Genomic DNA, 12,500 nt, shown 5'->3' with positions numbered 1-12,500 from the left:
CACATTGAATCGAAAGGTTGCAGGGAATGAGATGGTCTTGGATGGTCAGGTTTCCTTCTCTTTGGTTTGTTTTAAGTTGAAAAGTTTACTTTTATTTTTATTATTTTTGTGTACGTTTTTTAGACGTATTTTTCCATAGAAAAATTTTTGTCATTATTTTTGTCAAGTGGATAACTGCTTAAGTTTATATTTCTTGTTTTAAATTTTGTTTATTTTTTTTTATTTATTTATTTTTTTTGTGTGTCAGTTAAACCCGCTTATCTTCATACTTATTTATTCCCCGTCCATATTCTTATATTTCTGTCTGCATTCTGTCAAATTCTTCAACAGCATAATCTGCAAACCACTGTTATAGTTTCTGTCAGTTTTGGTCTGATGGATCACCTGTTGTCATAAAACTTTTATTCTGTCAAATTTCAGGATTTCCTGTCGAATTGATAACCTGTCCAAACTTATATTCTTCTCTCGTTCACAGGATAACCTGTTACTCTACCACCACGCCCGTTTGATGGCCGAGAAGGGCCGGGGATCAGAGAGGGAGTATCTCGTCGGGCTCATGTTTTCCAAGTTTGATACCAACAACAACGGCGCTCTGGATCACGAGGAGCTGACGCAGGTAAAGATTTGGCATTTTTCATCTACCTTTGTGTTCCATATTTTTCCTATGTGGTCAAGAAATGGATGTGTCATTTTCTTCAGTGTTATGTTAATTACACCTTTACTACTATATGATTATTGTTATTATTATTATTATTATTATTATTATTATTATTGTTGTTGTTAATATTATTGTTATTATTATTGTTTTTGTGACATGTCATTTTCTTCAGTGTGACGTAAATTACACCTTTTCTATTATATTATTATTATTATTATCATTATTATTATTATTATTATTATTATTATTATTATTATTATTATTATTATTTTTGTGATATGTCATTTTCTACAGTGTGACGTAAATTACACATTTTCTAGTATATAATTATTTTTGCTGTTGTTGTTGTTTTTGTTGCTGTTATTAAACATTAATTCCACATATTCCTTCATCGTAGATCAAACTATTTCTTAAAATGTAAAATGTTCTCGTGAACAAGGACTGATCCATTTCATCCAACTTTCCTTCTCCTGTAGACTGTTCAAAATTTCACAACTATCATATTTTCAACCAATTTAGACCTAATTCCACTGTAATATAAATCCCCATTCTGGCTTTCACATGGCAAGGATTTCGTTAGGACTCTCATTCTAACTAACTCATGTTTGCCGAGCTGTGGAGAACCTTTGTATTTGCTCTTGGTATATCTATGTCCTTTCATAAGACAAAGGTTTGTTGGGAAATACTTCAATATCATTCAGCTTTTCTCTGTGAATCTATTTCTAACTTTTATATCTGTTCTTATTGATTAAACAACGTTTTGAATTTATTACGAACTAATATACTCTTATCCTTAGATATAGCAAGGCTACGATTTCTCGGGTTTTTTCCAATCATGCATAATCTCGTTTATCCGTATTTCCATGTTTCTTCAATTCCCCTACGCCCTAAATATTTTCATTACTGATTCATCTTCCTTATCCTTTAATGATTTTCTTCGTTCGAATTACTTCAAATTCTTCTTCAAATTCTTACTAAAACCAGTTAACTCCAGATACTAGAGCGAATTAGTTAAGTTTATCGTTCCCTTGCTATAATCTCTGACAATAAAAAAAAAAACACATTATCACTCATTAACTCCTATGCATTAAAGGAAGCCATAATATCTCAGGACTCTGATAATTTTATGACTAGTCTTTATGTTGACTTTATTTATCCTGACTCCTTTATAAATGTAATTCAACACCACGCATGTATATATATATATATATATATATATATATATATATATATATATATATATATATATATATATATAGATATATATATATATATATATATATATATATATATATATATATATATATATATATATATATATGTGTGTGTGTATATATGTATATATATATGTATATATATATATATGTGTGTGTATATATGTATATATATATATATATATATATATATATATATATATATTTATATATATATATATATATATATATATATATATTTATATATATATGTATATTTATAATATATATATATATATATATATATATATATATATATATATATATAATGTAAATAGATATATACATGTATATATATATAATATATATATATATATATATATATATATATATATATGTGTGTGTGTGTGTATGTGTCTATGTGTGTATGTTTGTATGTATGTGTATTTTTGTTTGCTTTTTTGACAAATCAACACTTAATCGTCCAAAGTTTAGACTTGTTGAGAATATATGATGGTCAAGTAACAAGTTTGAAATTTCACATTTTTTTATGTTATCCTTTTCCTGTGCATATTTTTATTGGCCTTTCCTTATTGTGTCTTCACCTTTTTCCTTTATTTAAAGTCCTTTTTTGACCCCCATTCTCCCTCATGGCATCACAAATCTAAGGTCGTTTCTTCTCCTCTACTCCCCTTTCTTATCACTCATGTTGTCATTATTGTACAAATCCTGCGTGTATTTTAGTTGTCTTTCCTGATTTCATTTTTAACTCCCGCCTTCATTTAAAATCCATCATAAATCCCCTTAACCTTGTGGTGGCCTTGTGGTAGCGTCCTTGCATGGTGATTGCCAGACTGGGTTCGAGTCTCGCTCAAACTCGTTAGTTCCTTTGATCACTGCAACCTCGTCATCCTTGTGAGCTAAGGATGGGGGGATTTGGGGGAGCCAATAGATCTATCTGCGGAGTCATCAGCAGCCATTGCCAGGTCCTCCTTGGTTTTAGGGTTGGCTTGGGCGCCTATCGTATGTAATATAGTAGCAATGTCACTGTCCCGCTCCTCTCATTCATGAGTAGCAGTCACTGTCCTTCTCCTCTGTAATTCATGAGTAGCAATGTCACTGTTACGACCTGTGTAGGCCGTAGTTCTGGTTCTTTAAATTTTAATCTTTTAAAGGAATCGTAGGCAGTACATTATTTATGTAACACGGTGAACTGAGGGAAGACAGAACAAAAACACTGGAAAAATCTAACAATATTTATTACAATACACTTAAATAAATTCAACCTTGCACCAGGAGTAACAAAAAGCTCCTAAGACAAACAACAATGAGTAAACAAAAGTGTCTTGGAGGACTAATATACAGAATCCTCTAAATGCACAAGGTTGACCTATATATAATAATCTTAACCATAACATAGAAAAATTAAACAGATCAAAAGTATGGCTCATATATTAAGCCGGGCCCACAAATATCAACAAACCATTACCCTATTACTAAACAGATAGGAATAAGGAAGACAGGAGAAATGAAAAGGCAGAAAACCTTAAAATTACCTACCTACACACAAACGTTTAAAGCTAAACCAAATACCAAATAATAAAACATAACACAAGGCAGCATACAAATACACATGCCACATACTAAATGCATAAACACTTGGATACCTTCACAAAAGAATTATGCAGAGTCATAATTTATATATACATGTAAAAAACCCAACACTGTATTATCTATCTGTGAATAAACTCAACAGTACTTATCCATACATGGATCAGACGACAGAGAGGGGACGAACATTCGTCAGCATCAGAGGGAGTATCATTAACACCAGGAAAACGGACTGGGCATATCCATAACGATAATGAAAAGATCGTAACTTTACCTGGGTAATGCCTCCCTACGTTCCTCCTCACGGACCCTTGGTCCACAGACGAGCAGTGTAACAGATGTGATGACGCTTTCGGATCACGGCAATAGTACCTCCAACAGTGCCGGGACGGAACGACGGCACCGTCTTCCCGCAGAATCCTCAGGCGGGGAAAACAACGTCAAGCGAAGGTCGCAAGTGACACATACACTTGCAGGACGTAACAAGCGAGGTGGCTATCGCAGGTGACAAAACCCCTGCATACGTAGTCCGTGATCCAAAGAAGTGTACAATTTACCGCGGGTGGCTCAAAGACACCAGCGAAATAATCCTCCAAAGGCACAATTCCTTATGAGGGAATAAAAGAGGCGTCTACCAATGGCTGCTGAATTAGGATATACGTCTGTGATCAATGCACGGTCCGAACTGAACATTTCAGGCAGCAGTAGTCTCGTCCACGGCTCTCACTAAACACCAAACACTTGGAAAGAAAAATAAACAAAAGAGTTAATGACAATTCACTAATTAACGACGAGGAGGAGCGAAGGTTATCACCGAACTCTTATGAAAAGGGCAGTTAACTTTTACTCCTGCCGAAGACCGAATTTATTTATAAACAATTAAATAACCTACTTTAACATAACACCTTCCTCCCCCAAGAAAAATAATTTTCATTCACTAAATGCAAAATTTTTCTTTTAATGATAAGCCACAAGGCTGGACAAAACATCAGAAAATGCAGGGCCACAAAAATAAAGAAAATTCAGGGAAAACACTAAAGCTACTACAAACCACTGATAAGATAAAATATCTTAAACCAAAACAAAACAAAGTCTTGAACGTAGTATCTACAGTAATAAACCAAGCACAAGGTAAAAACATCTTAAACCTAAGCAAAAGGACAAGAACATAGCAAGTTTTAAATACATCATCAAACATTTGGACACATTCAATCCTATACCTGTCAACAATAAACTTTATTAGGCACACAGAGAGAAAAAAAAATATGATATAGAATTATCCACACCAACCTAGGTCCTGGAACAATTTACAAGAGTACAAACCTTATACCTGAGCTCAATATATACATACCTCGAAACATGGATGTAACCTCAACACTTGCAACCAGGCGAACCGAGAGGGTCCCAAAAAAAAAAAACCAAAGGGAGAGATCAAAATTTAGACACGTGAGAGAGCATCCGGGATGCAATTATCCACCCCTTTAATGTGTTTTATAATTAAATTGAACTCTTGTAGCTGAAGGGCCCAACGCAGAATCCTCTGATTTGATCCCTTCATACGTTCAATGAATACCAACGGATTATGGTCGGTCCAAATTTCTATAGGGAATGAAAAGTTAGTTACATAAGGTTTAAAATGTACCAATGTCCGCACCAATGCCAGAGCCTCTTTCTCAATGGTGGAGTACTTTCTTTCCGCCTCTAGTAACTTACGGCTGTAGTAAGATACAGGGCGTACTTCACCATCATCACTCCTTTGAAAGAGGACTCCCCCAATTCCTACGTCACTGGCATCCACGGCTATGATGAATGGCTTCTGAAAATTGGGAGAAACCAATATTGGATTAGACACGAGTAACATCTTAAGTTTTAAAAATGCTTCTTCGCATCGAGAAGACCAAATAAATTTCTGCCCTTTTTTCAATAAATTAGTTAGAGGCTGTGCAAGGTCAGAGAAGTTTCGGACAAACCTACGGTAATATCCCAACATACCCAGCACCTTACGAACCTCTCTGACATTACACGGTCTCTTCAAAGCAACTATGGCCTCGAGATTGGCTTGCTTAGGAGCAACTTTACCCAAGCCAATCTCGTGACCCAAATAACTAACCTTAGCTTTCCCAAAGTTACATTTACCCAGATTCACAACAAGACCGGCGGCCCTAAGTGCCTCAAAAACTTTTCTTAATCTTACCAGGTGGGTCCGCCAGTCGTTGCTGTGTACCACCAAGTCATCTATATAGATTTCTGTACCTTCCAGGCCACAAATTACCCTGTTCATCAGACGCTGGAAAGTACAGGCAGCGTTCTTCATCCCAAAGGGCATTACTTTGCACTCGTAAAGACCTGAGGGCGTCACAAATGCTGAAATTTCACGGGCACGGCCAGATAGGGGGACCTGCCAATATCCCTTTAACAGATCCAATTTTGTAATAAACCTAGCAGGACCTATCAGGTCCAGACAATCCTCAATACGGGGAAGAGGAAAGGAATCATTTTTAGTAACCGAGTTTACCCTCCTATAGTCAACACACATACGATATTTACCATCAGGCTTCTTCACTAAGACTATAGGGGAACTCCATGGACTTACTGATGGTTGTATGAGATTGTACTCCAGCATGTATTTAATTTCGTCTTCAACAATGGCACGCTTCTCTGGACTGAGGCGATACGGGCTTTGCTTAACCGGAGAAGCGTCCCCAACATCAACATCATGCTGGGGCAACCTCGTCCTTCCTGGAGAGTCCTGAAACAAGTCAGAAAATTCCATAATTAGGTTTAGTATATCTTGTTTCTGAGGTGCCTCCAGATGCTCTAACCCCTCTTTTAATACACCTAAATTTTGCAAGTTATTACCTAGAGCATCTGAAGGCACCTGGTCCAAAACATCTTCCAAGTTTTCCTCAACAGGTGCAACCACACTCATAACTGGCTCAAAAACAATGGCCAACGGATCCCGTCTATCAGAAGAGTAAGATTTCAACCTGTTTATGTGGAAAATTTTACATTTACGACTAGTTCCAGGGGCTTCAACTTCATAATTGACCTCGGACAACTTTCTCAACACCTTCCAGGGGCCCTTGTACCTGGGTTCAAGGAAGTTGTCTGGATCTGTGCTTAAAACTAATACTAAGTCCCCGGACTCAAATGAGCGTACCTTACACTTCTGATCAAATTTGGTTTTCATTGTAGCTTGGGAAGCAGACAAATTATCTTTGGCATACTTCCAAGCTACGGCTAACTTGGACTTAAGTTCACTAACAACTTCTCCCCCCGTACGCTCTACTCTCTGATTTACTTCGAGCAATTCATGGAAGATTTCCAAAGGTCCTCGAACCTTGTGCCCAAATATTAATTCAAAGGGAGCAACGCCAGTAGAAGAATTGGGAAAATTCCTTATGGCAAAGAGAGCAAAGGGAAGCCCTTTATCCCAATCCTCTCCTTGCTCATAACAATATTTTTTTAATATACACTTAAGGGTCTGGTGAAATCTTTCCACCACACCCTGACTCTCAGGATGGTAGGGTACACTGGTAATGTGCTGAATGGCCAGTTCAGCACACTTACTCTTAAATACCCTGCTTGTAAAATTCGAGCCGCAATCTGACTGAATTTTACGAGGCAGTCCATACCTGGAGAAAAACTCCACTAATTTGTCAAACACAGCTTTTGAGGTTATTTTCTTCATTGGAAAGGCCTCAGGAAAACGTGATGCTCTATCCATTATGGTCAGGAGATGCGTAAACCCTAACTTCGTCCTAGGCAGAGGTCCTACCACATCAATTACCAATTCTGCAAAGGGTTCTCCAATTGAAGGAATTGGGTTAAGAGGAGCCTTGGGAATAGGTTGATTGGGTTTACCCATCACCTGACACACTTCACAAGTTCTTACAAATTTCTTCACCGAAGACTTCATTCCTGGCCACCAAAAACATTTACTCAACCTACAAAAAGTTTTACTTAAGCCTAAGTGGCCAGAAAAGGAGTCCTCATGTGCAAGGCTTAACACAGCCTCCCTAAACTTGGTAGGTACGACAATTTGTTTTAAACAATTAGTCACATTTAGTTGATGAGTTGGGGGACGACTGACCCTATACAACAATCCTTTCAAAACCACAAACCTGGGCCTGGTCAAATTGTCAGTATTACCTAACTCAAATGAAAATTCATCTTTTTGAGCCTGTATGAAAGAGAGACGGTCACAATCAGATTTCAATAATTTAAAAACTCCAAAACTAGAACTACTGCTACTACTACTACCTTCTACTAGCCTGGGCTTCTCTACCTCTACTTCTAAATTACTTAAATCTAGGTCATCATCATTATCAGCTTCTGCTGCACGCTTAGCAGAGGCTCGAGTAGTTATTGCCACAGGGCAAGCCGTGACCGAAACAATAGGAAATAATTCCTGCCCCTCTGCACTCAACATATCATTCCCAAGGATTCCGTCTATTCCTGGTATCGGCAGGCTCTCAACTACCGCCAGCTCAGTAACCTTATGATACCCTGGGAAGGACAGCTCCACCCTTACTAAAGGAGCAGATACCACTGTATCGGGAAATCCTCCCAGGACCACATATTCTCCAGTATAGGGAACTAAGTTAGACAAGGACCCTGCCAACACCAAAGATCTAGCGGAGCCTGTGTCCCTCAAGAATTTAACATAAAGTGTAGAGGTCTCACATTTCAATTTTCCTGGGTAGACATATTTGTTAAATGGTCATAAATTACCAGTGGACTCACACAATACAGGTTTTACTTTATCTACATCTGGTTCACTACTAACCTGGGGATCAACAGTTTTACCATTCTTACTCTCTGAAATAGAATTATTTGAAATTAGTGAGATTGGCGTAGGCTGATTAACATTATTTTGACTCTTATTTTGATTCTTTTGGAGGTAACGGCTCCTGGCTCTACATTCAGCTTGTCGATGCCCTGGCTTGTTACACCAAAAGCAATTACCTCTAATTTGATTAGTTTTACCCGAATTGCCACGGTTAGAAAAAACCAGAGTGTGCCCACCACTCAAGTCCTTTCTGAAGCCACTACCAACATGATTACTCATGCTACTATTTGGGGTACTAGATTGGTTTTTAAAGGGATTATTCGACTTAGAAGACAAATTACTATTATTATTAGGGTATGAGGACGAGAAGTTACCTGACCCAGCCCGATGGGTCAGGACAAACTCATCAGCTACCTGAGCCGCCTTTGACAAAGTTGAAATTTTAGTGTCCTCCAGATGAACCCTCAATTCTTTACTACACACCTTCTTAAACTCCTCCAGTACCATCAGTTCCCTCAAGGAAGAGAAGGAAGCAACTTGACGACTTTTCAGCCAGTTGTCAAACTGCTCCTCCTTGAGACGAGCGTACTCAACAAAAGACATAGAATTGGGCTTGCCAGTGGTTCTGAATCTCTTGCGATAGGCCTCAGGGACCAAATCATAGGCCCTGAGAACCAAAGCCTTTACTTTGTCATAATCTCTGGCAAGGCCCTCTTCCAATGCATTATACACCCGGATTGCCTTGCCCGTCAATCTACACTGTATGAGTACCGTCCACATTTCTGTGGGCCAAGACAACCGGGTAGCAACCCTCTCAAAAGCTTTAAAAAATTCTGGTACGCTCCCCTCATCAAAAACTGGAATTAACTTTAGTGCACCCGAAATATTAAATTTGTCTGATGATGAGCTATTGGGTGAACTAACATGATTAGGGGACCCTTGCACCTTGGCCAACTCAAGGTTAAGCTTGAGCAACTCAATCTCATGTTTCCGGGCCCTCTCGTTCTCCTCAAACTGCAGCTTCAATAACTCAATTCTCTTACAAATTACATGGAACTCCTCCTGCCCCATTACATGAGCAGAAGGTGTTACATGGTTGGGAACAGCCTCCTCAGCTAAAAAGGGGTTAGTTGAAATATTAACATTTTTAACAGCCCTGGCCGAAGTAGGAAAATTGGCCGGACCTTCATACATAACCTTTACGGCAGGGGAATCAGCGAACAGGGACAAACCAGGATTTATGCTCACATCATCGACTATGGATCCTTCTTGGTCCGACCCAAAATCAGTGCCACTCTCAAAATCACTAGCTAGGCCGCTAGCTGCCTCATTACCCTCAGCCAAATCTTGGGACACTTTTTCCTTAACCAGTTTTAACAAATTGGCCCGAGTGTCAGAGGACTTATGAGGGATCCCCAACCACCGGGCACACTGTACCAAATAAGCCCTTGTCAAAACTCCTAAATATTTTAAACAGTCAGCCGAACCCAAGAATTCCGACGGGTCAAAAGTAAAGTCCTTCATTTTAATGAAAATAATATCCTATGGGGAAGGAAAGCAACTAAACCAAAAATCAAATATCAACAATAAATACTGTCACATCAATCCAGAGCTGAACTGCTCCCCCAAACACCGAGTACACCTGCGTACGATCCTGTCACGGTCGCCACTTGTTACGACCTGTGTAGGCCGTAGTTCTGGTTCTTTAAATTTTAATCTTTTAAAGGAATCGTAGGCAGTACATTATTTATGTAACACGGTGAACTGAGGGAAGACAGAACAAAAACACTGGAAAAATCTAACAATATTTATTACAATACACTTAAATAAATTCAACCTTGCACCAGGAGTAACAAAAAGCTCCTAAGACAAACAACAATGAGTAAACAAAAGTGTCTTGGAGGACTAATATACAGAATCCTCTAAATGCACAATGTTGACCTATATCTAATAATCTTAACCCTAACATAGAAAAATTAAACAGATCAAAAGTATGGCTCATATATTAAGCCGGGCCCACAAATATCAACAAACCATTACCCTATTACTAAACAGATAGGAATAAGGAAGACAGGAGAAATGAAAAGGCAGAAAACCTTAAAATTACCTACCTACACACAAACGTTTAAAGCTAAACCAAATACCAAATAATAAAACATAACACAAGGCAGCATACAAATACACATGCCACATACTAAATGCATAAACACTTGGATACCTTCACAAAAGAATTATGCAGAGTCATAATTTATATATACATGTAAAAAACCCAACACTGTATTATCTATCTGTGAATAAACTCAACAGTACTTATCCATACATGGATCAGACGACAGAGAGGGGACGAACATTCGTCAGCATCAGAGGGAGTATCATTAACACCAGGAAAACGGACTGGGCATATCCATAACGATAATGAAAAGATCGTAACTTTACCTGGGTAATGCCTCCCTACGTTCCTCCTCACGGACCCTTGGTCCACAGACGAGCAGCGTAACAGTTGTGATGACGCTCTTGGATCACGGCAATAGTACCTCCAACAGTGCCGGGACGGAACAACGGCACCGTCTTCCCGCAGAATCCTCAGGCGGGGAAAACAACGTCAAGCGAAGGTCGCAAGTGACACATACACTTGCAGGACGTAACAAGCGAGGTGGCTATCGCAGGTGACAAAACCCCTGCATACGTAGTCCGTGATCCAAAGAAGTGTACAATTTACCGCGGGTGGCTCAAAGACACCAACGAAATAATCCTCCAAAGGCACAATTCCTTATGAGGGAATAAAAGAGGCGTCTACCAATGGCTGCTGAATTAGGATATACGTCTGTGATCAATGCACGGTCCGAACTGAACATTCCAGGCAGCAGTAGTCTCGTCCACGGCTCTCACTAAACACCAAACACTCGGAAAGAAAAATAAACAAAAGAGTTAATGACAATTCACTAATTAACGACGAGGAGGAGCGAAGGTTATCACCGAACTCTTATGAAAAGGGCAGTTAACTTTTACTCCTGCCGAAGACCGAATTTATTTATAAACAATTAAATAACCTACTTTAACATAACAGTCACTGTCCCTCTCCTCTCATTCATGAGTAGCAGTCACTGTCATTCATGAGTGGCAATGTCACTGTCCCGCTCCTCTCATTCATGAGTAGCAGTCACTGTCCTTCTCCTCTGTCATTCATGAGTAGCAATGTCACTGTCCCTCTCCTCTCATTCATGAGTAGCAGTCACTGTCCTTCTCCTTTGTCATTCATGAGTAGCAATGTCACTGTCCCTCTCCTCTCATTCATGAGTAGCAGTCACTGTCATTCATGAGTGGCAATGTCACTGTCCCGCTCCTCTCATTCATGAGTAGCAGTCACTGTCCTTCTCCTCTGTCATTCATGAGTGGCAATGTCACTGTCCCTCTCCTCTCATTCATGAGTAGCAGTCACTGTCCTTCTCCTCTGTCATTCATTAGTAGCAATGTCACTGTCCCGCTCCTCTCATTCATGAGTAGCAGTCACTGTCCTTCTCTGTCATTCATGAGTAGCAATGTCACTGTCCCTCTCCTCTCATTCATGAGTAGCAGTCACTGTCATTCATTAGTAGCAATGTCACTGTCCCGCTCCTCTCATTCATGAGTAGCCGTCACTGTCCTTCTCCTCTGTCATTCATGAGTAGCAATGTCACTGTCCCTCTCCTCTCATTCATGAGTAGCAGTCACTGTCCTTCTCTGTCATTCATGAGTAGCAGTCACTGTCCTTCTCCTCTGTCATTCATGAGTGGCAATGTCACTGTCCCTCTCCTCTCATTCATGAGTAGCAGTCACTGTCCTTCTCCTCTGTCATTCATGAGTGGCAATGTCACTGTCCCGCTCCTCTCATTCATGAGTAGCAGTCACTGTCCTTCTCCTCTGTCATTCATGAGTAGCAATGTCACTGTCCCTCTCCTCTCATTCATGAGTAGCAGTCACTGTCATTCATGAGTGGCAATGTCACTGTCCCGCTCCTCTCATTCATGAGTAGCAGTCACTGTCCTTCTCCTCTGTCATTCATGAGTGGCAATGTCACTGTCCCTCTCCTCTCATTCATGAGTAGCAGTCACTGTCCTTCTCCTCTGTCATTCATTAGTAGCAATGTCACTGTCCCTCTCCTCTCATTCATGAGTAGCAGTCACTGTCCTTCTCTGTCATTCATGAGTAGCAATGTCACTGTCCCTCTCCTCTCATTCATGAGTAGCAGTCACTGTCATTCATGAGT

General features: G+C 39.3%; 1 protein-coding gene across 5 annotated transcripts in view; it reads left to right on the top strand.

Annotated features, from left to right (window-relative positions):
* Window positions 1–12,500, top strand: part of LOC137622270 (follistatin-related protein 5-like) — a 106,975-nt gene that overhangs the window by 6,617 nt on the left and 87,858 nt on the right. For all 5 annotated transcript variants that reach the window (XM_068352804.1, XM_068352803.1, XM_068352802.1 and 2 more), the window contains exon 4: window positions 476–616. In XM_068352804.1, coding sequence (XP_068208905.1) covers window positions 476–616 — 141 coding nt within the window. The remainder of the gene's footprint in view (window positions 1–475; window positions 617–12,500) is intronic.

The sequence above is a fragment of the Palaemon carinicauda genome, chromosome 29, assembly GCF_036898095.1.
Source record: "Palaemon carinicauda isolate YSFRI2023 chromosome 29, ASM3689809v2, whole genome shotgun sequence".
Classification (NCBI taxonomy): domain Eukaryota; kingdom Metazoa; phylum Arthropoda; class Malacostraca; order Decapoda; family Palaemonidae; genus Palaemon; species Palaemon carinicauda.
The sequence above is the reverse complement of the archived record's forward strand: the minus strand, read 5'-3'. Positions and strand labels throughout refer to the sequence as shown.